The sequence below is a fragment of the Eutrema salsugineum genome, unplaced genomic scaffold (genome assembly GCF_000478725.1).
Source record: "Eutrema salsugineum unplaced genomic scaffold, Eutsalg1_0 scaffold_4, whole genome shotgun sequence".
Lineage (NCBI taxonomy): Eukaryota > Viridiplantae > Streptophyta > Magnoliopsida > Brassicales > Brassicaceae > Eutrema > Eutrema salsugineum.
This window is the reverse complement of record NW_006256686.1, coordinates 2674250-2700625: the sequence shown is the minus strand read 5'-3', so window position 1 is coordinate 2700625 and position 26376 is coordinate 2674250. Positions and strand designations below refer to the sequence as shown.

The 26376-nt window shown below is 37.2% G+C and overlaps 1 protein-coding gene, 1 long non-coding RNA gene and 1 other non-coding gene across 5 annotated transcripts; 2 read left to right on the top strand and 1 right to left on the bottom strand.

Annotated features, from left to right (window-relative positions):
- Positions 1-7308: 7308 nt before the first annotated feature.
- Positions 7309-8274, bottom strand: LOC112084645. Of its 3 annotated transcripts, XR_002898314.1 has the most exons (4): positions 8224-8274; positions 7989-8124; positions 7736-7867; positions 7309-7634 (listed from the first exon to the last, which is right to left on the bottom strand). It is a non-coding gene; the product is annotated as an uncharacterized LOC112084645 (long non-coding RNA). The 3 variants fall into 3 exon arrangements; XR_002898313.1 differs by having other exon boundaries at positions 7309-7867; XR_002898315.1 differs by lacking the exon at positions 8224-8274 and having other exon boundaries at positions 7989-8204.
- Positions 8275-9251: 977 nt separating this feature from the next.
- LOC112084934 lies at positions 9252-9356 on the top strand. Its single transcript, XR_002898587.1, has one exon. It is a non-coding gene; the product is annotated as a small nucleolar RNA R71 (small nucleolar RNA).
- A 10351-nt stretch (positions 9357-19707) lies between these two features.
- LOC18013865 (aconitate hydratase 3, mitochondrial) lies at positions 19708-24970 on the top strand. Its single transcript, XM_006396082.2, has 20 exons — positions 19708-20165; positions 20280-20384; positions 20471-20631; positions 20722-20814; positions 20895-21080; positions 21254-21415; positions 21564-21708; positions 21805-21947; positions 22021-22077; positions 22170-22249; positions 22337-22412; positions 22549-22734; positions 22816-22883; positions 22978-23096; positions 23194-23315; positions 23421-23519; positions 23604-24083; positions 24170-24268; positions 24355-24597; positions 24683-24970. The coding sequence occupies exons 1-20, from the start codon at positions 19871-19873 to the stop codon at positions 24749-24751; spliced, it is 2988 nt and encodes a 995-aa protein (XP_006396145.1). The 5' UTR covers positions 19708-19870; the 3' UTR covers positions 24752-24970.
- The last annotated feature ends 1406 nt before the right edge of the window (positions 24971-26376 follow it).

The following is a 26376-nucleotide window of genomic DNA, read 5'->3' as shown; positions in this document are numbered from 1 at the left end:
GAACAAGGGTTCAAGAGAACAAAACTCTCTCTCCCTAAAAGCTAAAGCAAAAACAATAAAAATATGAAGTAATGATAGATGATGATATTGATATGAGATGCTCGATTAGGGTTCCTAAAACATGTATTTATAGTGCTCTGGACGTCACTTAGGGTTTCTCCAAATGAGGGAATCATTGTGGGCTTCAGAAATGGGCTTTTGAGCTCGGAGTTGGCTTTCCGCGGTCGGGAGTGCTGTGACCGCGGGGAATGGATGGTTTTCCGCGGTCGGGATGCTTCTGACCGCGGGAAATGGCCTGTTGGCCGCTGGTGGAAATGCTCGCCGGCTGGTTTACGGGACATCTTGCTCTTCGCATATCTTTTGATTGAACCGTTGGATTGCCAAGCTGTAAAGTGTGCTGGAAAGCTGATACTTCCATCTTTAAGGTCTCCAAATTTGAGCTGGATCAGACGGTGAGAAGGCCTTCAATCAGGGGTGAACTTCTGACGGTTTGACTCTGAACTGAAATCTGGTTTTCTATCCATTTTGTTAAGTTTTTCCCTAAGTTACCTGAAAAGAGTCTTGGAACTACAAATACTAGAAAAACGTGATAAAATTACTTAAAAGCAATTAAAAACATAGAAAAATTATTTCAAAACGATCCATAAAAGTGGTCAAAATACGGTGTTATCACCTAGTCATTTCTCAACCTTAATTATGAAAACCTAGACGCCTTGGAGTATTGAAAACTTTAAGTATTTGTCATTTAGGTCGTTTTCAGATATCTCTTCCATACTTTTTATAGAGACAACTTCTCTTAGCTGTTTTAGCGATTTGTAGAGAAGATTTCTCAATCTTGAGTTCATCAATAAGAATCTTTCTTTCATCTCTTTTCTTTACTATTTTTAATTGTTTTCATTAAAACCAATGATGACCTCAGCTATGTCTGAGTAGATCCCAAGTTAGGCATAGGGTTTTTGTAAGGGGCTCACATAATTGAATAAGACATCTAGGTTTTTAGATTTGGGATTTTAATTTATGTTCTTCGTTTATTCTTGTTGTTAATGCATGTATGCTTGATTGATCACCTCGTGTCTGATCTACATAGTTATTGTTGCGAAAGTTTTCATTAAGTATCTAACCTAGAATGAAACAAGCAATTTTGCCATAGGAGTGGAAACCTACCTATGGGTGAATCATGAGTATTGACGAGTCCTATACAAGTTCTTGTGTTTTCTCCCTTCCAGGGCCAGAGTGGAAACCTACTGGTTAAGGTTGCGAGAGACAATTGGTTTATGATCACGACAGTGACATAGTTATACCGCCGTACGCTAGCTCTAGAACCTTAGATATTTTGATATCCAATAATCTCAGTCTATAGCCCTAGTTGTTAAAACCGATTATGATCCTCATAGAGTTTCCGAAATTCCAGCGTTTTTAGTTATTGTTCACAACCCCATCGATTATTTACTTGCTTACTTAGATCTTTGTTTTTGCCTGCTTTCATTCGATATTCTACTTGTTTTTTAAGATAGATTTATTTGCGTTCTTTCGTTTTAGTTTAAACCGTGACACACACCAACCTCTTAAAATCCGATTTAGTATAGAAATTCTAAACTTTGAAACCTGATGTGAGTGCAGTGGGCAACACAAGTTTTAACCTAGACAAGCTGCAAGTGCACAGCAAATGCAGAAGTACTTAGGGATTAAATCCAGTGAGATATGTGTGTTGAGGACTTCTAACTGATGCTAAAAACAATCGTAAATCTAATCTAATAAAAAAGAGTTTTGGTTTGTCAATAAATCTAATTATGCAGAGAATTAAAAAGCTGGAAATAGAAATCGGTTGAAAACTATATGAAAAAAAGTGCTGGGTTCAAGGTTCATCTTTAGGGTTCATGTTCTAAAACAAAAGGAATTTAGGCAAGGATTTTCTATGACTCTGAAACTAGGATAGACACATGTAAGATTAGCCAACTCTCGTCACCCTAATCATCTAATCACTTGTTCATGGCAACTAACTCTAGCTCTCATGCCAGAACAAGATCATGCTTTGTAGATCGGAAACCATCTCGGCTTACGTATCCTCCGTAGGTAGCTTTCATCTCCTACGACGATGACGTCCATAAGATCCAGTTCAGGCAACCCAGATACAACACTCTCGTGGCTCGGATTAAACCTAGGATCGGATTCTGGGTGATCAATCCGGAATTACCGCTTTGAGATTTGGATGAATTGGAGAATCATGTTAAAGAATGAAATCCTTTTCCTAAAAACCTAGATGTCATTCAAACATGGGGTCCCTTTGGATTACCCTTTCGCCCAACTAGGTGACTACTCAGACATGGCTGAGGTAGACATCATCATCGGTTTAGAACTAAGAAGAAGAAAAGTAAAGAAACAAAAAGTTGCAGAAAAACTTCTCTTATTGAAGATAGAGTGGCGATGGAGAGCTTCTACAAATGCATAAAAATAAAACCTAAAACTAAAAATGAGTTCTCTCTCAAAGAGAAGAAAGAGGTTATCCTACAAAAGACCTAAAAATGAGTATTTATAGTGTTTCTCCAAGTCTTGAGCGTCTAGGGCTTGTAAATTGGGTGAACGAAGTGTCTTGGGCCTTAGTTGGGCTCCTGAGGTTCGGACATAGGTCCACCGGGGTGAAACCTCTTGAGCCGCAGTGGGAAGAAGGCTGGCCGCGGGTGAAAGCACCTGTGCTTGACTAGACTTGTGTTAATCGGCCTTCAGTGCATTGATGATATCTGGAGATCTAACAGTTGGATTGCTTTGATTCTAAGTGTGTTGGAAAGCTGGTTGTCTCCTCTATAATGTCTCCGAATTTTGGGATGATCAGACGGTGAGAAGGTCTTCATTGGTTGTCTAACTTCTGACAGCCTGAATTTATCCAAAAATGTATTTTTGCTCAAAAATGCACTTCAAAGTCCCAAGTTTCCTGAAAACCCTTTTAAAACTCCAAAACATGGAAAAAACTTATAAAACCTTTAAAACTAAGTAAAAACACCTGCATAAGATATTGAAAACGATCCATAAAAGTGGTCAAAATCAGGTGTTATCAACTCCCCTAGACTTAAACCTTTGTTTGTCCTCAAACAAAACTAAAGATCTGAACCTGAAAAAGAAGTTTGAAAATCGCAGGAACTAACAAAATCTCAGAGACCATGCTTCTAAACCAAAGTTATTCATTATGCTCAAATCAGGGGTACTCTTGAAATTCTCACCAAAGCAGAGGCATAACTAGTCCGTTGATCTGTCATGCGAAAATCTACACACTTAAATCTATCTTCCAGTCAACTAGCTCTTAACATTCATATATAAGTTCTGGTGGTTCTCATCAAAAGGAATTTAGCAAGGCAGTCAAGACTAGGTATTGAGAATGGCTGTTTAAGGGGTGAGGTTCTTTGTGTTTTGGGTTACCTTTTTTTTTTGGAGAGACAAGACATTATGCAAAACAGCAAGAGAGGGTGGAGCTGTTGATATCCACAGTTTCCAGTCACATTCTTCTTGCCTTACCTTTCTTGAGGTTCTCCTCAGGACTCCCCCATACTTAGATTTTTGTCTAGGTTTTAAAACCAATGCTCACAAATGAATACTTGTAGTCCTTGCTTCAGATAATTTCGGCCAACCTAGACTCTTTTAGGCTTTTTATTTTTCCTTTCCTTTCATTTTTTCGTTTTTTTTTTTTTTTGAAAGGGGAAAATGCCTTTGGGTGTAGAGTCTTAGGAGGCACAAAATTTACCTTTAAATTCAAGCTTTCTGAGGCACCATTCTGCTTTGATAGATTCTTGATGCTCCACTTTCCCAAATTTCTTCAGTACTTCCCTTGAGTGACTGAAAACTATGTTGTTCCTCCCTCTCCGGCGTTTTTGCATATATCTGTCGATATAAACTAAAGAGAAATGCATGAGGGTTGAACATAAAAGTTTGGGTAAAGGGTGTGGTACCAGCTAAAGATTAACTGGCCATCTAGGACAACAAAAAGTGGTAACAATAACGTGAAGATGTCTTAGATGTGTATCATGATGCCTGCTAAAACCAATGATGAGAAAATTAGATGTCAAAATTATGTTCAAGTGAAATGAGCTAGTCTATCCTGTCAGAAAAAGACTTAATGAGTAGAAATCCTCTGGTGGGAGTTTGTAGTGCAAGTACTCTAGCTACCGCCTAGTCTAGTACTAACCACAAAAGAAAATAGCATGTAAAGTCTAGAAGCACATGGGTCTTACTCATCATAGTTTTGTGTCAAACATTCCTGAAAAATACTCAAGATCTTTTAATAAGCATAGAAAACTTTAGAAATTGCAGAAAAAAATAAGAAACAAAGAAAAATAGATTAGTACGGATAAACATCCTTCCCCAGACTTAAATCACACTGTCCCCAGTGTGAAAAAGTTGGTGAGAAGATGGTAACATAAAAGCAAAAGAGACTAAAATAAAAGAAAAGAAAAATGGTGATAGAACCGTGGGTATGATGTGGTGATGAATAGGCGCCTATGTCTCATGGCTGTCATCTGTCACTGTGGCAGATGAGTCATCATCAAACCGGCGGTTCTTTTTCAGTAGCCTTTTCATGCGCCTGCTGATCTTCTCTTTCTGGTCAAGCTTCTTTTTCAAAGCTGCAAAGTCTGCATCACTCCTAGTGGATGCTCTAATCTGAGAAGAACTGGCTCTGGATGAAGATGGTGCAGGCTGAAGTCTACTGCTGTTTGCAGCTACCTCTCTCTTGGCTTTTGCAGCCAGAAATTGCTTCATGGTCAGAGGTAAGAGTGGCAAAGATTGTAGGAAGTTGCTAGTCTCTGGTTTCCATCCTAGGTCTGAACCATCTCGGAGACGGGGCATTGAATCCGATGGTAGAAGGACCTTGTACTCGGTGGAACGGGTGCAGAACTTGTAAGCAAATCCAATTGGGTCCATCTTGGCCCTGGTGATAGTCCTTTCTCTAGAGAACTGAGAAAGATCAAACCAATCCTCTCTAAGAGGTGTCTCAGCTGAAAAAATCAACTCATGCTGCTATCATAAGCGAAGTAATGATGCTCCCAAAATCTGGTGAGTAGTCTTGACAATCAGATGTAAGCATCTCATACTTAACCTTTACTAGGTTCCTTGCAATGATACAAGCAAAGCAATGAAACCTAGGGTGATCTGCGAATGGTAATTAACTGTAGTGTCACCAACTCTGGCTTAAGGATATTCGCTTGGTTGGCTTGCGAAAAAACAGTGTGTGCTAGTAGCTTATGCACATAGTGGACAACAGGATGAGAAAGTAATGATGCCTTGGACATTCCTTTGTCATAAATTCCATAACCCATCAGTTTCCAAAGATCCTCATCTGGATCCTTGTTCAATGCAATCTCATCACAATAAGGTAATTTTAAAGCATCACACATCTCTAAGATGGTAAGAGAGTAGAAATGACCTCCAATAGAGAAGGATAGTGTGCCATCTAGAGCTCTAAGAGTAGCTCTCTTCTTGTAGCTCAAAGTTGCTGATGCAAGGAACTCCTTGGTATGCTACTCATAGGTCTGAAAATTCTGCTCCATGAATGATCTCATTCCAAACCTATCAAGATATTATATCACATCTTCTTTGATTCCAAGCATCTCAAGAGTTGAGTAGTTAATCCACATTTAAGAAAACTAAACAGCGATTTGCATGGTCAATAACAGTACCTACAGTAGCTAAGAATGGGCTACCAAATATCAAAGGTCTATCTTTATCTTTGTCCATCTCCAAAACTTGAAAATCGGTTGGGATTATTTTGTTTCCAATGATTAGCAGCAAGTCCTGGATCATTCCTTCTATTCTCTTTTGAGATGAATCACCAAAGATTATCCTTACTGGATATGGGACAAATGTACCTATACCAAGTTTCTCAGCAACAGATTTTGACATTCACATTAGCACCAGAATCACATAAACAATCTGAAAATTCAATTCCAAAGATTGAACAAGTGAAGGAAAAACGCCTTGGACCCTTAGACTTTTTGAGTCTTTGGTCAGGAAAGCGTTTGGATACCTTAACCGGAATGACTTGGCTTCTCTCATGCTCGGTTTCAGAGTCCCTCATGAGAGGTTCAGGTGTCGAGTTTTCCTTGGAGTCTGCGACAGGTTCTTCTTCCAAAACTGGTGTCATAGCATTGCAGAACTTCTTTGGATTATCTTCCACTCTTCCTGGTAAGACTCCTGGTTGTCTCTTCATTGAATCAGCAGTTTGACCTATCTGATGTTCCAACTTCTTGACATGGGTCGCAAGAGATTCGAACTTCCCATTCAAGTCATTGTAAATACAATCCATCTTCACCCCCATTTCCCTGATTTACTTCTCATTGCCTTGAGTAGTCTGCATCATAGTTTGTTCAAGCGATTTTACCTAGTTGCTTAGCTGGGAAAGGGTTGCTTCTAATGAGCTGGTCTGTGCTTGTTGAGGATTGAAAGGTGGTCTTTGTTGGAAGTTTCCTCCTCCATAGTGTCATTTTGAAACTTGTTTTGAAAACTCTTTTGCTGCTGCGGATAGGGCTGGTTCTTGGCTCCTTGATTTCTGTATGAGAGATTGTTGAAGTTGGCACCAGAACTCCTGAAGTTATTGTTGAAAACTGGACTAAATCGGTTATGGTATGCCTGAGCTCCCATAAAATTGATTTCTTCCTCTTGGTACATGCCATCTTCTTCATATCTTCCATCTTCTTCATTTCCTGCAGCAGTATCACAAGCATGTATATTCTTATTTTGAGACTTAAGAAGTTGATTTACCATGCTTTTTAGCTCAGCAATCTCCCTTGATTCGTGACTAGTGATAGTCTTCTTTGATCTATCATACTCAGGTTTGTTATTGCTGTTAGCTACAGCTAGATTTTTGATGAGTGCTCTCTTTTGTGGTATGGTTTTCGAACTGAAATTGCTGGCAGTGTCAAGAGAAAGCTGATACTTCTGCTGAAGTCCTCTGTAGAAGGTGCTTCACTACAGGAAAAAAGGGTATTCTTAGCATCGTAAAAACGCTATCTAACAATACGATAGCGTTTTAAAAAGCGCTCTATCATCGCCCGTCATAATAAGTCTGGCACTTTAGATAGCGATTTTTGGCATTGCTATCGTGTCTTCATCTAATATAGCGCTTTTTACCATGCAATTATATATTCTATCATAGTAATTATTTTCAGTTATTAATTGTTTTTTATAGCATTTTTATTATTTACAATAGCATACGATATATGTAATGATTTCTGTAGCTTATTCCAATAATTTTTATTTAAATCACCATTTACTGGATTTTTTTGCTGTTGATAAATAGACATTAAATTGCCATATTTTATTCTATTACTTTCATATATGAAACTATTATACAAAAAACCTATATTACAAAGTAAAAGTACTTCCGTAAAAAAAAAAGACAGAAACGTACATAATTAAAAACTAAGTTCACACGACTCTCGTATTTGAACTTGTGAATTCTCTTCACACTCTTGGATCTCCAATATTTGAACTTCTTCATTATCATCATCAAAAGTAGCTTCTGATGGCAACAACCAACATTGGCGAATGGACTCCTCTCCTACTATTTTCTCAGAGATCATCATACATCATCTTGCAAGTTGCAACTTCACATGTGAAACATATCCATAATCAAGTTAAAGAGAAGCAACCTGCAAAGATCACAACCACGAAAATCAAAACTAAGAAAACTCCAAAAATTTAACACGACATTCATGTGCCTCCATCAATAATAAATATGTTACATAACAACCTGGCACTGTTAACCAAAACCCACATCCCAAGTTCCACACCTTTTTCATACTCTCATAGAGTAAGTTGTATGTGCTGTAAAATCGCCTTTCATAGACATTGTCAAAAAGCTCCACAGCAACATTCTGTAATGCTAAAAGATTGAAAGGAAAATAACAGAATCAGTCAATGTATATATGACTCATGGAACAAATATAAAACACTAATACAGAGAAAAATAGACAAACTTTCGTGGGTAGAAGTTCAGAACATACCCCTTTAGACAAGGAATTGAGAAAACCGAGATCTATATGAGCGTTCAAAAAGGAGAGCTTGAACCATTTTAAGCATGTAACACTGGAGCTCCTCATCATCAGCTCTTTCAAGGACACTCACAGCATAAGCTCAAACCTATCAGTAGGTGTAGCGAGTAATTAGCAAACAACAAACAAGCAGATCTAGTAGAAGGTTAAAAGACCGGAAGAAAAGTAAATTGGGCACTTGTAGTACCTCTTCACTTTCAAATAGAGGAGTTAATAGCTCCAAAGCATCACATATATCTATGATTTCCCATTTTTGTACATCAGTTGAATAGCTTGCTTTGCTTCCTGACAAGATAGGATGACCATGTGCCTCAATAAAAAAATTTGAGTTTAACCATGGAGTTCTCTTGCACTTCTTTCTCAATTAGTGTCTCTGGAGCCGCAAGTAACCTGAGAAAAGATAATCTCTAGATGGGAAATTTATCTTAAAAAGAATTTTCAACTCGATTAAGGCATATACACTCTATCTAATAACAGTCAGCTGAGACCTGGAAACTCAGAATTTTTGTCCAGACAGAAAGAGTTTTCATATGAAAGGCAGACGCTTATGAACAACTACAACGAAATTAGAAAAGAAGAATACATAAACTACGGATTTAAGAAATCTCATGAGATCTGATTAAGTATAAACCCTAGATCGAACAAGAAGAATGAAACCTTTTTCAGGCAGCAAACGAGAGAGAGAGAGAGAGAGCGAAATCAGGCGATGAGAGTGAGAATCGATCGTTGAGTCCAAATCGCCGCCACGAGAGCATGGTTCTGAGATGCGATGATTTTGGTAAAACTTTGCTTCGCCGTCTTCGTCGTTGAAGGAGGCTGGGAGAGACGAGGAAGAGAGGATCTGAAAAGCTTGGAGACTTGGATGGCTGAGAGTGAAAGAGATCATATCGATACTGAAAGAGAATAGAGAAGAGAGATCGAGATTGAGAGAAGAGCTTGAGACTAACGAAGAGAGAACGGAGAGCAAAAGGGCAATTTTCTGAAAACCCTAAGTTTTTGTTGACCAAATTTGTTGTTGTTCATTTAGTAAAACTGATTTAGTACCATTTTTTATAACTTAGGCGGGCAATCAAAATTATTTATTTGTGGCTAATCTACGATAACGTTTTACAATTCGTACAAAATAATTGGAAAATGAAAAATTAAGCTCAAACATATATTTTTAGCCGCCCAATATATTATAGCGTTTGTAGTGTTAGCAGGTTTGCTTCAGAGAAACCATAATGAGAGCAGTCTCTCTCATACTCTTGAATCGCTCCCAGGCTTCATAGAATGATTCTATTGGGCCTTGTTGGAAACTTTGTATCTTGTTTCTCAGCTGGTTCAATCTTGACTTGGTGTAGAAGTGGTTCAGGAAAGCTGACTTGCATTCTTCCCATGAAGTAATAGAACCAGATGGCATAGATTTCAACCATCAAAACGTTTTATCACTTCGATAGAAAGGAAAGAGCTTACACTTCACATAGTTCATATAAGTTGTTCTCACCATTCCAGAAATTTCTTCAAAAAGATCAATGTGGTCCATTGGATGCTCAGTAGAGATTCCATGGAATTGGTTCTGAATCACCAAAGAGACAATATGAGGTTTTATCTCATGATCTCCTCTTGGAACAGGAATTTGAATAACTGATCGATTTTGGAAGTGTTGGTGAGGTACATCGAAATCGGTATCGGTCAATTGGCTTCTCTTCCATTAGGTGGAACAATGTTTTCATCATTCCTTCTTTCTTCAGGATCGTCTTGGTCTTGTCTCCTTCGGTTATCAGCGGCTTGAGCAGGATTTAGAGGGACTCGGTTTCCCTCTTCATCGAGTTGTGGCTGGCCATCTTCTTCATGGGCAGCATCTAGGTTATCACCATGAATTGAATCACGGTCATCATCTCCAATGTGATCCTCCTGATCACGATTTAAAAGATCTTCCCGATGGGCATTAGGATTGGCCATCTTGAGCGTTCTTCGTCTGAGTTTTCTAAGTGCTCTTTCGTGTTTGTTAATCTTGTCTAAGGGCAATACGATGTCGTCAGGATTTCTCCTAGTTTTCATGCACCTGTGAGCAAAGAAAGCAAAGATAAAAAGAGGAGTTAGAAAATCTCCAGCAGAACTCAAAAATCTTGAGGTCTAGGATTGAAATTAGATTAAAAAGTCAAGTCAACAGCAACAGATCCCCGGCAACGGCGCCAAAAACTTGATGTGAGTGCAGCGGGCAACACAAGTTTTACACTAGACAAGCTGCAAGTGCACAGAAAACGCAGTAGTACTTAGGGATCGAATCCATAGAGATCTGTGTGTTGAGGACTTCTAACTGACGCTAAAAATAATCGTAAACCTAATCTAATAAAAAGAGGTTTTGGTTTGTCACTAAATATAATTATGCAGAGAATTAAAAATGTGCTTAATGCCAATCCTTAAAGCAGTAGCTTTGGACATCATGTTAATGCAAACTCTAGAATCACAAAGAATATTGAGGAATCTTTCACCTCTAATGTCACAAGAGATAAGAAATTGACCTTTATCTTGAACTTTGTGCAGAGTTTGAACTTGTCTTTCCTGTGGATGATCTGGTGCTTCAAATGCAGAATAAGAATCACAATAGAACTTTTCTGCATCGAAACTAATGATTGAATCTATGTATGACACTTCAACTCTCTTAGGTGATTCATTCTCCACATCTATGACGTCTGGTTCACTTTCTGTAATCATCATGCATGGGATGTGAGAGTAGTGTTCATCAGGATCCTCAAGATCTTGGTGATGCGAACTCAGAGAGGAATGGTGGTTCCCCGCGGTTGAAGGTATCGCACCCGCGGCCACGTCTCTTCCTGCCGCGGGTGAAGCTCTCACGGCCACGGTGAGGAGTTCTGAAGGCTGCTCAACTGCCCCTCCTTCTTGCTCTTCCAAGATGTCTTCAGGGCTATTCTGGATGTCCATTGTAGGATCTCCTGCATCAGAATTTCTTTATCCTCCTTCTTTTTGCTGACCATGAACAAGAGAATCATTCTTATGATTCTCAAAGATCTTCTTCACCACAAGGTTTGTCTCCTTGGCACTTAGAGAGATGCTTTATGTCAGAACTGGTTTTCATGCTCTTGTGCTCAAGCTTGCTTAGGCAAAATTCAATCTCTTGAAGTTCACCATCTGTTCTTCCTCTGTACCATGAAGAGATTTCATTAGCCTCCTTGATCTCTAGCTTGGCAGCCATGGCATCGATGGATCCTTGAAGGTTATCATACTTCTGTCTTGGCTGCTCTTCCTCAAAAGCATCTATCTTCCTTTTTAGGGCAGAAATATCCTTAGAGTGCAGATTTTCCAGTGATTTCGCATAGTGAGTGAGGTCATCGATCCTCTTGTACCGTGTAGCTTCTGTAACAACTTGGAAGTCAAGGAAATGATTCAGCATAGCTCCTAATCGATTCAGTTGGAGCCTAAATCGATCAGCTTCAGTGTTCTGGTGCAGAATCTGATGAGGTAAAGGATGAGATGGTCGATGGTTAACCAGGTGTGGCGAATAGGGCTTATCTCGGTGGTGTGGAGTTCGCGAGTCTCCATGGTAGTGGTTCGGACTAGGGTTCCGAACATGATGTTCAGAATCACGCTTGGATGGTGATTCACATGCACAGGGAGCTTCAGGTTGCAAAACCTTCGCTCGAGATTAAGGTTTCTTCTCGGATGATCCATGCTTCAAGGATTCTGAAACTAGGGCAAACAGAAGAAAGAATAAGCAGAAAAATAAAAAGTTAGGGTGTTTATGAGTTTGGTTTACTTTTTATGTTATTTTGGCAGAAACTCAACATATATATAGTCTTCTGCGGCTTCAACCTCCCAGGTTTAGACCTCCAGAGACTAAAAACCTCCCCGGCAACGGCGCCAAAAACTTGATGGACTTGCGAACCTAGGGTTTGTTTTTAAAAAGCCTGTTGGTCCTTAAAAAGTTTTAAATTTATAAAACCCTAGTGTCTACAAGTGCACAGATGTACGTTGTAAGACTTAGGGTGTCGATCCACATGGAGGATGTCTAATCTGCGAGAAACAACAAACTGGGAAGGTAAGCAAAGTCTTAAACTCATGGGATTTGGGTTTTTGGTTAAGAATCCTAAACTAAACCTAATCTAGTATTCACAAGAAATAAGATGCAATGCAGAATGAATTGTTAAAAGAATACCTCAAGCATATCGACTCAAACTATAGACTCTAAACTCATAGTTGACAATTTAGACTTCTCTGGTTTACTCGAATCGATGTTTGGTGGCATTTCCAATTAGCTTCTGGGCGATTTATCTTCATCCGTTTCTGGGATCTGCATGGAACTAGAATAGACATGTGTATGATTAACCAACTCTCACCATCTTAATCAACTAATCACTCAGATCTGACAATTTACTCTCGCTCTCATGCCAGAAATAAGATCATGCATTAGACATTGAATTCGTCTGCTCACATCTTCTCTGTAGGTATCTCTCGACTCCTATAGCAACTATGTTCTTCTAAAGCTAGGTATGGATGATCTGATACAGCAGTTTCGTGGCTTTGATCGATCCTAGGCTTAGAGAAGAGGTCATGAATCTACTCTCATGCAATATAAACAACTTATAAGAGATGAGATCCAGAATATAGTCTAGAACTTAGAAATCCTAATCGATATGTGTACATATTGAAAACTTCTTCAAACAACTTGATTCTCTAGGACAAATCTACATGATGCAAGGAATGATAAAAGACATGAAATAATGCAAAAGATGAAACAGAAACGTTAATAAGATAACAAGGAGAAAGAACAATGGATCTGGGGAAGAATCCACATCTCCATCGCCTAACCCTAGAAAAACAAAGTTTGGTGGCTCAAAATCTCATTACAGGAGCACACACCCGTTTAAGGCTACTAAGAAATGTATTTATAGGTTCTAAGGTCTTCCAGGTCTCATTTAGGATTTCTCTAAAGAGGAATGGCGAAGTGGGCTTTGATGTTGGGCCTTGTGGCTCGTCCTTAGGACCACCGGGGGTGAAAGTCTTCCAGGACAGGTAAACTGCTACTTTCCCGCGGGTGAGAGTCTTTTGGGGCCGGTGAATTAGGGCAACTTGTTCTCCATGTATCTTTTGATTTCACCGTTGGATCTTCCTGATGTAAAATGCTATGGAAAGCTGGTTGTCTCTTTTTTATTGTCTCCAAATTTGAGCTGGATCAGACGGTGAGAAAGTCTTCATTTGAGGTAAAACTTCTAACAGTCTGACTTTGAGCTGAAAAAATGGATTTCTTCCATTTTGCCATCATTTTCTCTAAGTTTCCTGAAAAGAGCCTTGAAACTACAAATATATAGAAATCATAATAAAGTTTCTAAAACTGATTAAAACTTTTTAAAAAGCATTTGAAATCAATGATGAAAATGGATACAAATACGGTGTTATCATAGCGATTTTGTGGGATGAGCGTTTGCCCTTTAGTGGCCAGAAATTGATTTTGTGTGCAGAAATTTCACTTAAGAGGCCCAAAAATTGTGAAATTTGGAGAAAAGTTGAGTGGCTTGATCATGATCATGTTCCTACAGTTCCTAAAGGATATTATTTCGTGAAGGCTCTTGTTGCTACCGTTAGATGAAGGCTTTAACGTGTGTGTTCTTTTGGTAATATCAAATTTATTTGCAATATGTGTTTTTATTTTTGATTTATGCAACTATGATGAATGTACTTGCCTATTTATTTTTTTTTACTTTACTTTAGTGAATACCACGTTTCCTCTCTAGAGCTGTTGTACAACCAAATTTCATTCACCAAAACAAAACAAGCAAATAAAATAAAACTCATCTGAAAAATAATATTTACTTCTGTTTGCTCCAACTAAACCTTTTGAATAAGAAAGTATCTCAATCAAATAATCATCCTATAATGTGGAAATTGTTTGAGTAATCCTTAGCTTTTTCCCTATTCACAGAAAATCAAACAATCCATCTCCCACTATAGCCTTCCTGCCACGAGGAAACTGAACTTTCAGAAATTCTGAATTCGCTACTCAAACGTCTTAACCGGGACCAACATAAAACTGTATCAAGAAAGTTGGTTTTAGGTTTGTGTCGTTGTCACCCGGACGAGCTGGATTTGCTTTCTTTCTCTGGACTTGGATCTGTGGTGGCAAGAGTTTCAAGAACTTGGTAACTTATGGGCTACTCGCTGATTCATCCTCTTTCAAATGATTTTTTTTTTTTACAATCTAGTTAGAGAGTTAAAACATCTATACTATTATTTACGAAGTCAAAAACTCTATGTGTCGTTTCCAAAGCGATTTGATTATGTGTCATTAATAAAAAAAAGGTGTTTTTAATTAGTTTTAATAGGTCGATCATTAATTCTCTATATATCTATACTATTATTAACGAAGTCAAAAATCATATGTGTCATTTCCAGAGCGATTTGCTTATGTGTCATTAATAAAAAAAATTATGTGTCGTTTTAATTAGTTTTAATAGGTCGATCATTAATCCTCTATATATACTATTATTTACGAAGTCAAAAATCTTATATGTCGTCTCTAGAGCGATTTGCTTATGTGTCATTAATAAAAAAAATTATGTGTCGTTTTAATTAGTTTTAATAGGTCGATCATTAATCATACATGTAAATATCTATGACATGGTTTTTTTCCTTAATTATGGGCCAGTGATTTTGTTAATAGGTCATTGATTTTGAAGTTCGTCGTAACCACCGCTTTATAGGCCACCAATGTAGAAGTCAGTATTAACTTAAACCATACTATATCCATCGTGCTATATATACCATATTAGTTTTTATATTTTCTTATGTATAACATCCGTCTATTAAGTTTAAGCATTTTAAAAAAAAAATTTGTTCACAACTTTTTTTTTGAAAACGATCATAGGATTTTTTTTTTAAAAAGTCCACCTCTTTTTTTTCAAAAAAAAAAACAGTCATAGCATTTTTTTATTAAAAAAATCGTCCATCTCTTAAAAAAACAATCTACTATTGTTTATGTCTATTAATTCCTAATGACAACGTCCTACTATTTTTTTTTATAATTGATACTTCGCTGGTTCTGTAATTCATCTCTCGCCTTACAATGGAATCGTCAGATAAATATAAGTTCGTGTTTTTAAATGTTTTTTCAGATTTAGAAGTTTTTCAATTGTAAATCCATGGCCTAATAGTTATATGCTTTAAAACTTTTATGAATACAAAGATCATGAAGAATAAGTCAAAAACGATGATGAAGATGAAAGAAAAGGGTGAGGAATAAGAAAATCAAAAAACATATAAGAGGAAGAAGAAAAAAAATTACAAATCAAAGACGATGAAGAAGAAAAATATGAGGGAGAAGAAGATGAAGAATTTGGGATAGAAAAAGAAAACAAAGACCTTTAAATTAGAGAATGAAGAATAAGACGAATAAAAAAAAAAAAAAGAAATTACGAAGAAAAACTAAACCAAAAGATAAAGAGTAGAAAGAAGAGTAGAACAAAATAGAAGAGCAAGAAGAAGGAGAGACGATGAAGAATATGAAAGAAAACTTAAGGAATAAAAAAATTGAAATCGATGATAAAGAAAAGGAAAAGACGAAGAAAAAGACCAAAAAAGAGAAATAAAAATAATAATAAGAAAAATTATGACAAGACGACAATGTTGAAAAATAAGAATGGGAAGAGGATGATGAATTTGGAGAGAGGGAGTAAGAGAAAGGGGAACGAGAAAGTTAAACATTCCCAAATACATGATATTAAATCTATGTTAGTTCCTCTTTTCTGTGTTTCTATTTTAATATCCAAAACACTTCTTACTTTAAATGTAGTTGTCCAAATCTTATGATATATACAACTTAGGACGAAGGAGAAAGGAAGAGGGTGAGAGAGAAATACTGAAATAAAGGGAGTATTATTATTTACAAAGTTAAAAATCCGATGTGTCATCACCACAGCGATTTTCTTATGGTGTCATTAATAAAAAAAATGTAGCATTTTAATTAGTTCTGATAAGTTGATCATTAATCCTATGTGTAAAAACCCGGGACATGGTTTTTTTCCTTCGATAATGGGCCAGCGAGTTGTTCATGGGCCATCGATTTTTTACTCGGTCATAGCCACCAATTCTAGTAACGACAACGAAACTCTAAATCCTAAAGCATTTATCCTACTATATATACCCGTATCGCCTATATATTTTTTTACATACAACAACCGTTTTCTAAGGTCTAGCAATTTTTACAAAACTCGTCCATCTCTTTTTCACGAATACATCTTTTGTTTGTTTAATTGGTTGTTCTTCCATGTTAACCTTTTAATCGTTTGTTCCGATTGAGATTCTTCTATACTAACTGGTCAAATATCTATGCTTTTTCTCTATCATGTTCTATATTACTATGCATCACAGCTATCTTATTTTTAACCCATGTTTTACTCTTTATGCGATTGGTCATCGAGATATCATATTTGTGTTTGTGTTGCTTTGTAATTATATATATATATATATATATAAGTTGTTGCTTCTGTATTAGATATTCATGTTCCTCTTTATTAAGTTTTTTCATATGGATATATTTGGGTTATTGTTCTTTATTGTTTTCCTTGAACCTAGAGTTCATCCGGCAAACTATAGGTGATTGGTTCGAATTTTTGCAATCATATCTTCAAATGGATCTAACAGATAATTGCAAATAAATCATTAGTACTTCTTTTTTTTGGTCAACAATTCATTAGAACTTCTAATTTGTTAATTGATATTCGTAAACTCTCTAGTTTATTATTTCGATCTTTTTAGAATGATCAAAACCATAGAAATGAGTTTTTTTTGTGTATAATTCATGTTTTAGTTTAGGTTTGTATTAATTTTTTTTTAAACATATTTGTGAATGGATATTATTTATTGTTTGATTGTTGTTTGTTTCTCTTAGGGTTCTACTATATATTTCCTTTATATTGTTGTCTATGTTTATTTTTATTTTAAATATTTTATGGTTTATTTTATTTTTATTTCAAACTCGTCGATTTTTTTTACCCTTGATGAAAGATAGAACCAGGTGAAGGAAAGATAGTCACCAATACAGAGGAAGAAGAATTTTTTCTAGAGAAATATTCAGATCAAAATTTTCATCATCCTTGTAATTTGTTTTAGCTTGCTGGAACTACATTTTTAGTGTTTAGGCTTCATCCGAGTTCCGAATAAATTGATGATTCTCTGACACCAGAATCTAAGAAACATAGATGACTGAAATTCTTGTGAATTGAAGAATGAATAGACTCACATGTTACATTTCTCATATGTTTTGATGTATAACAAGTAATTCTTGTGTCGTATATCTCCATTGCTTTAAAAATTTAGTTTTTGAATTAAATTTATCCTAAAGCAGTCTATCTTTTGATTGCTTCTCTATAACCCAATTCTTACAAGACAAAGCTTATATTGTATATTCGAAGACGAGTTGAAGAATGAGATGAAATCTCGAATACGTTTCTATGTTTAAAAAACTCAAATCAGATTGTTATGTGTTTCTGAAATTCATTGGTTTACGTGAACACGAGCCAACAGAGATTGAACACTCAGACATTGAATTCGACAATACTAAAACTGGTCTGAACACCTGACTGAAATGCGTGAGGAAAACACGGAAGCTAAAGAAAACAATGGGTGAAATGAGGAAAGATAGTTGGATGGCAAATAAATGTGTGATTGCTATGAAAAATGGAGAAAAGAAATGACGAAGGCTTGAAGGTAAAGAAGATAACAAAAGAGAGAAAAAGAAGTTGAGGAAATAAGGCTAAAAGCTATATTGTAGAATTTATCATTAATTTAAAGAGAAGAAGAAGAAGAAAAAGAAGGAAAAACCTAAGGAGATCTAAGTTATGAATATAGAGAGGGAGGGATGGAAAAAGATGGAGATACAAAGAGAGGGGGAGAAAGAGATGGAGAGAGAGGAGGAGAGAAGGAGATACAAAAAGAGGGGGAGAGGGAGGGGGAGAGGGAGGGGGAGAGAGACAGAGAGAGATGAAACAATTGTCCATGCAAGTAAACGAATCAGAGTATGGAGACGAGAGAAAATATGAATTGGAATAATAATCATTCTGAAAAGACGAATACAATGAAGACTGAGAGGCAAAGAAAAGACGAATAAAAATCAAAATAAAAAATCGGGGAGACATAGACAATGATGAAGAAAAGGATGAGTGATAAGAAGATTGAAAGATATGTAAGAGGAATAAAAAGAAGTAAAACAAGAAGAAGTAGAAGTAGAAGTCAAAGACGATGAAGAAGATGGAAAAAACGAGGAAGAAGAAACTCCAAAAGATGAATAATAGGATGAAGAGAAAAATGAATTCGATGGAAAAGAGGAAGAAGAAAAATTTGAAAAGGAAGAAGAAAAATGCATTGAAATAGGATAAGGAAGAAAAATATGAGTAAAACCCGGAAAAAGAAGAATAAAATCGGGAGAAGAATTGATCGAACAAAATGAAAAACAATAAGGAACATACGAAGATGAAAAAACTGAAAGATAAAGCATATGAAGAAGAATTGAACAAAGAAGGAGAAAACGAGGAAGAAGACAATTCAGAAGAGAAAGAAGAATTAGAAATCGAAGACGATGAAGAAGAAAAATAAAAGATAAGGAATAAGAAAACCGAAAGATAAATAAGAGGAAGAAGAAGAACAGGCAAAGACGATCAATTTTTTTTTATATACATGATTCTTCTTATTGTTTATACGTATTGTAATTGTCTAAGTTTTTGGCTATAACTGGTCTTTGGTTTTTGTTGTCTTATAGTGAGTAACTGCTTCCTCTCTTCCCTTGTATATTTTGAACGTGATTATCGTGCCATCTCTACGTAGGTATTAGAGTATTGATACTTACGATCTACCTACACCGATATTGGATAGTTGGAAGACAATGAAGAAGAATAAAGAAAAGACGATAAAGAAGAACAACCAAAAAATAAAGAGGAGGAAAAAGAAGAAAACGAATAACCATTAAGTGGAAATGAAGAATTTATGTTTGTCTTAGTTCAGTTGGTTTGTGTGTTTCATACACTTATTTAGTATTGCATTTTGGGTGTTTAATTTTATGGGTTTGTTTTATTTTGATCATATATGTCTCAGTTGTTCTAACTCTTATGATTCACATAATAGAAAGTTTTGTTTTACGATTTTAAACTTCTCAGGAACCTGCGCAAGGCGCAGGCAAAACACCTAATATGATAATATTAAGCAATTCTGAGACAATTGATTGGAATGGATTATAATAATGTTAGCCATGTAATGTCTTTCAGTAAAGCAAGAATATCATCTTTATTTTATAAATCATTTCAAATAGATTATTGTTTAGATGAGAAATTCATTTACCAGGGATTTGATTGAGGACGGTTTTGGATTTTGTGCTTTTCTTCTTCAGCTCAGCTGCAACACTAACATAACACAAATTGCAACAGTAACATAACACAAGTTACAACAGAGCAAACATGCAATGTTTAACTACAAGTCAACTTAGTTATGTTACGTTGAGATTTTATGAACTTCTGTTTAATATCGTATGATATGATATAGAAATTTTTTTCCTAGCTTAATATTTCTGCGAGTATTTCTGGAAATCAATCCCCTTTATTATTGTTTTAAATGGGGGCCCATAGTGAGATTATCGAACATTATAATATTCCCTCTTGCTCTTATATGGCACTCAGCCCTAGGCTTTGTTTTCGTCTCCACACGCCTCTCTCTCTCTCCTCTTCAATCGTCATTTTTCGCCTCCATGATCGATTCCATCTGATTCACCATCATCATCATCATCATCATCAATCAATCTTTGCCATAATCATTATCCTTATCTTCCTCTGGAAGCGTGATTTGTCGTCATGTATAAAACCATATCTTCCTCCGCTACTTCCTCCATCCTTCGAGCTGCTTCTTCTCGCTCTCCCCTCTTCTCTTTCCGATCGTCTTTGACTCCTTCCTCCTCCTCCGCCGCATCTTCTTCGCCGTCGTCTCTCCTCGGTCGAAGATCTTTCGCAACTTCTTCGCCCACTTTCCGATCACTCCCTCGCTGGAGCCATTGTCTTCACTCTAGACCTTATTCGTTTCGCTTCAGCTCTCAGATCAGAGCCGTTTCTCCTGTTTTAGACCGACTCGAGAGGAATTTCTCTTCCATGGGTAAACCTCTTTTTCCTATTCTTCTGCCTCGGAAATGATCGGATCTAGCTTCGATTTTCGCGATCTTAAAGCTGATGAAATCCGTTTTGATCTGTTCTCGTGTTGTTTTTGCAGCGTCAGAGCATCCGTTTAAAGGGATCTTCACTTCTCTTCCTAAGCCTGGTGGTGGCGAGTTTGGAAAGTTCTATAGCTTGCCTGCTCTAAATGATCCAAGGATTGGTAAAATCTCTATGAAACCATTTGATATTTGAGTCCGACGAGGGAAGAAATCTAAGAGAATTGCTCTACTTCGTCGATTGTTGCAGATAAACTGCCATACTCTATCAGGATTCTTCTTGAATCTGCGATTCGTAATTGTGACAACTTCCAAGTCACGAAGGAAGATGTTGAGAAGATTGTTGACTGGGAAAAGACAGCTCCTAAACAAGTCGAGATTCCGTTCAAACCGGCTCGTGTTCTTCTGCAGGTAACAACTTTGGTGCGAGTCTATGAACTTCCATTAGAATTGTTTTTTCATGCTTCTAACCTTTTTATTTCGTCTTTTAATTTCCGGCAGGACTTTACTGGAGTACCAGCTGTTGTTGATCTTGCTTGTATGCGTGATGCTATGAACAAGCTGGGAAGTGATTCCAACAAAATCAACCCATTGGTAAATTTTTCATTTCTAAAGATTATGCAATCTGTTTAGCTTAAGCTTCTAGATTTCTTACACAGACCATGTCTCCACAGGTTCCGGTGGATCTTGTAATTGACCACTCAGTTCAAGTTGATGTTGCTCGATCTGAGAATGCTGTGCAAGCAAACATGGAGCTTGAGTTCCAGAGGAACAAGGAGAGGTTTGCTTTCCTTAAATGGGGTTCTACTGCATTCCAGAACATGCTTGTTGTGCCTCCTGGCTCTGGTATTGTGCATCAGGTAATAATTCTCTTGCAGTGCGCAAGTCCATTTTGTTTGTAAACCTGTTCTGACGTTGATAAGTATATATCCTTTTCAGCCTCATTTTTATTATCTTCTGTTGTTTATGTTGAAGTTTCTGTCGGGATTTTGCGTCGATTTGGTCTCAATTTAACCCCGTTTTGAAAATTCAGGTCAATTTGGAATATCTTGGAAGAGTTGTGTTCAATACCAAAGGTGTTCTCTACCCAGACAGCGTGGTTGGAACTGATTCACATACAACTATGATTGATGGGTTGGGAGTTGCTGGATGGGGAGTTGGAGGCATTGAAGCTGAGGCGACAATGCTTGGCCAGGTAAAATATTGATTATCAACTTTACCCTTATATTATGCTGGTGGAATATAGAGTAGATCACATAGTTGATGGCTCTTCTGCCCCAATTTAGTGAGGTTCGTGGTCTATGTAACCTTTCTTCTACTGATAAATCTTTTTGCTTTGACAGCCCATGAGTATGGTATTGCCTGGTGTTGTTGGATTCAAACTGTCCGGAAAAATGCGTAATGGTGTTACAGCCACTGATTTGGTTCTAACAGTGACTCAAATACTGAGGAAGCATGGCGTTGTTGGAAAGTTTGTTGAGTTTTATGGTAATTTATTTTAGTCTGAGCTCTTAAGTGTTTTGCTCCTTTTTGATAGACAGGTGTTTGTTGGAGTATTTTGAAGTCTTTGTTTTGTTTGCTTAGGTGATGGTATGAGTGGGTTGTCCCTAGCTGACAGGGCCACAATTGCCAATATGTCTCCTGAGTATGGTGCAACCATGGGATTCTTCCCTGTGGATCATGTTACTCTACAGTATCTCAAGTTGACTGGAAGAAGCGATGAAACAGTGAGTGTTTTGGCTTTAATCTTCCTTCTGTGTATATTCAGATTTCTGGGCTGATATAATACTTTCATTGCAGGTGGCCATGATTGAAGCATATCTTCGGGCAAACAATATGTTTGTTGACTACAATGAGGTACATCAGCCTTATCCTTTACATGATTGAATTTTTAGGTTTTCATTTCATTTCTGGTTGTTATTTGACTTTCCCTTTGTGAATAAATTCAGCCTCAGCAAGATCGGGTTTACTCGTCGTATCTAGAACTGAACTTGGATAATGTTGAACCTTGCATTTCTGGACCAAAACGGTATGTGTTCTGTTGAATTCTATGGTCACTTAAGTTTATTGTCATATGAAATGATCATGACCATATTATTTAATATCTTCTTTGCAGGCCACATGATCGTGTTCCTTTGAAGGAAATGAAAGCTGACTGGCATTCATGTCTCGACAGTAAAGTTGGGTTCAAGGTATGTAATTAGATTTAGAAGCTTCGTTATCTGGAGATATAGTTTTTTAAGCATCTGCTTGGTATATATACTGGATATTGGTGCACATTGTAGATGCCGCTGTTTATTTCCAAATTGATCTTTACTTCCTCCGCAGGGTTTTGCTATCCCTAAAGAGGCACAAGAAAAAGTGGCAAATTTTTCATTCAATGGAAAACCAGCAGAGCTTAAACATGGAAGTGTGGTGATTGCTGCGATTACAAGTTGTACTAATACATCTAATCCCAGCGTCATGCTTGGTGCTGGTCTTGTTGCGAAAAAGGCTTGTGACCTTGGCCTAGAGGTTAGTTTCAGTAGGTCAAACTAGAAATCTATCTGATGCCATGACTTTTTCTGATCCTTTATCAAAAACTTGTCTCTTTAGGTTAAGCCTTGGATAAAGACAAGTCTTGCGCCAGGCTCAGGAGTTGTTACAAAATACTTATTACAGAGGTCCGTTGTTGTGTTCTCATGTTTCGCTTTTTTTAAACGTTGATTCTTGCTTTTGCGGGTGGAAAAATTAAATTGTACATTATACACCATGCAGTGGACTTCAAGAATATCTGAACAAGCAGGGTTTTAATATTGTCGGCTATGGCTGCACTACATGCATTGGTAACTCTGGAGAAATTAATGAATCAGTGGGAGCCGCTATTACTGAGAATGGTATTTATTGAGATTCACAACTAGACTTACTTTGGACTTTCTGCGTTTATATTGACCCGTGGCTAATTGTTTCAAAATTTGTTGTGCTTATTGATAGACATTGTGGCGGCTGCGGTGCTTTCTGGGAACAGAAACTTTGAGGGACGTGTTCATCCACTAACAAGAGCCAACTACCTTGCATCTCCTCCTTTGGTGGTTGCCTATGCTCTTGCTGGCACGGTAATAAATCTTGGAAACTTGTCAAAGTTCAACTTACATTCTTGAGTTTGGTACTGACCCATCATAATATTGGTAATTGAACATTCGTTTTTTCTTATTTTCCAGGTTAACATCGACTTTGAAACTGAGCCTATTGGCACTGGAAAGAATGGCAAGGAAGTCTTCCTAAGAGATATCTGGCCAACAACAGAAGAAATCGCTGAGGTATATATATACAACTTACAACCAGAGAACAAAAGTTCCTTCTGGTACACGATGATTAAATTAGTCTTTCGACATATGGATCAGGTTGTTCAATCCAGTGTTTTGCCTGACATGTTCCGAGCAACATATGAGTCGATCACCAAGGGTAACCCCATGTGGAATGAGCTGTCTGTTCCTGAAAACACCCTCTACTCATGGGATCCCAACTCAACTTACATCCACGAGCCTCCATACTTCAAGGACATGACCATGGATCCTCCAGGTCCACACAGTGTGAAAGATGCTTACTGTTTGCTCAACTTTGGTGACAGTATTACCACCGATCACATCTCTCCAGCTGGGAACATCCAAAAGGACAGTCCCGCTGCAAAGTTTCTCCTCGAGCGTGGCGTTGATCGTAAGGACTTCAACTCATATGGAAGTCGCCGTGGGAACGACGAAATCATGGCCAGAGGAACGTTTGCTAATATCCGTATCGTTAACAAGCTCTTGAACGGGGAAGTTGGCCCTAAGACTGTTCACATTCCTTCTGGAGAGAAGCTCTCGGTCTTCGACGCAGCCATGGTTTGTTCTTTCTTTTTTTGTTTCATCTAATCAAAATCTATATTACTGACTGTACGTTGATCATATGCATTGTCTACTGTAATCAGAGGTACAAGTCATCTGGTGAAGACACAATTATTCTCGCTGGAGCTGAGTATGGAAGTGGTAGCTCACGTGATTGGGCTGCCAAGGGACCGATGCTACAGGTTTATTTAGAAACCCCTTTGTATCTTTATTCCCTACGTCTTAGATTTTGCAGCCACTGAGACAAATTAAGTTTGGATTTTGTCAGGGCGTTAAAGCGGTGATTGCAAAGAGTTTCGAGAGGATTCACCGAAGCAACTTGGTGGGAATGGGAATCATACCGTTGTGTTTTAAGTCCGGTGAAGATGCAGACACGCTTGGATTAACGGGTCACGAGCGCTACACGATCCATCTCCCGACCGATATCTCAGAGATAAGACCTGGCCAAGATGTTACCGTCACAACCGACAACGGAAAGTCTTTCACTTGCACAGTCCGCTTTGACACTGAGGTAAGTAAAAACTCTCCTTTCTTTTCTCCAAAAATGTTTTGGTGGTTAAAATTTGAATTAAATCTTTAATGGTTAAAATGTGTAGGTGGAATTGGCTTACTTTAACCATGGAGGTATACTTCCATATGTCATCAGAAACTTGAGCAAGCAGTAGTGAAGTTGAAAGGGAAAGAGTGACACAATCTTTTTAATAAAGAGAAGAGGAAGAAGCTTTACGATGTTATGTTTTAAAAAAGGCAGATAAAGTCTGTTGAGGATAGGTGGAAAAGGTGAAATTTTATTTTCTGCAGTTTCAGTGGTTTTCCTAAGCTTTGGCAGCTGAATATTATTTTTTGAAAAGAAATAAAAAAAAAAACGAATCTCTTTTAATCGATCTAGTTATCTTCTTTTTTTTTTTTTTTTTTATTTTTAGATATCGATATGGATTTATAGCAATTTGCCTAGCCAGTGCCGGCCGGAACTCTTTTGGCGCGCCAAAAGCACAACCCAAAAATAACCCAAAAATGATGTCCTTAATGAAAACAAAAAAACTTACTGCATTCTTTTTATAGTACATGATCAACTTTAGCTTCTAAAATTCATTGCATCCTTCAATATTTCAAGCACCAGAGAGCATTAAAACCCAATAATAAATTTTATGTTTTAAACAACAGAAATTTTTGTAAAAACACAAATAATTTTTAGTAAAAGTAAAAGGAGAAATCAAAGATTCATAGAAGAATTAAAAAAACAAATGAATAGGAAGACAAAATAACAGAAATCTGGTGACGAAGAATGGAAGGAGAGAAGAAGATGACAATTCTCGCCATGACGTCTTCAATGGCCTCCACAAAAAAAAAGAAAAAGGAAATTAGATCTTTTTAATTTTCAATTGGATACTTATCTTTTTCTTTTTTTTTGTCCATTTTTCAAAAGCCAGAATTACATGGTGAAGTTGTAATCCAGTACAAACCCAGATAAGCCCATTTGTAACTCAAAGATTAAAATTACAACCAAAACACGTGGCTACACGTGTCAAATACGTGGCTACATGAATCTCACCGCTGCGCTTCACCATCTAACTTCTGCAATTTTCACCAAGTAGAATGGATCAGAAATCCGCAAATCCACCAGATCCATGAGTTACGGACAAATACAACAAAGCCCGATAATCAACACCATCGCAAAACACGCTCTCCGGAACTGTTCAAATTAAGCCAGTTGACACATGTCAATCATCACGACTCTCACACCGAACAAAAACCTTCATCCAAAGCCGATCTACGGCCCCAACATGGGATATGAAGAAATTACGATGCTCCAGCAAGGAATCGAGCAAACCAATGGTTCATGGAAGACGAATATCACTTGGGATTATCTCCTCTGAAAGAGATTGAAGAACTTGCAGAAGAAAAAGATACAAAAACAAAATAGAACTTAAGATAAAACCGAACTAAGTCGGAGTTGCAAATCCGATAAACGGGAAGAGATATACACAGAGTTATTCATCCGAGAAATATATACAGCATGGTACCAGCGTCGGATTAACGCCCGTCACCGGCCAAAAAATGTTGAAACGTCGAAGAAAAGTTTCTAAAGACTGGAGAGAACTTTCTATTACTAAAGTTAGAGAGAGGAACTTTCTAATTTTACTCTACAACACAAACTTATCTTGCTCTTCAATTGGATACATGTCAAAAAACAGTAAAACATAATTAAGAGATAAAAGATGCAGATGTGGTATTCGAACCAGAGCCTATAAGGAAGCTGAATTACAACAAAAGCCACTACACCAAAGAA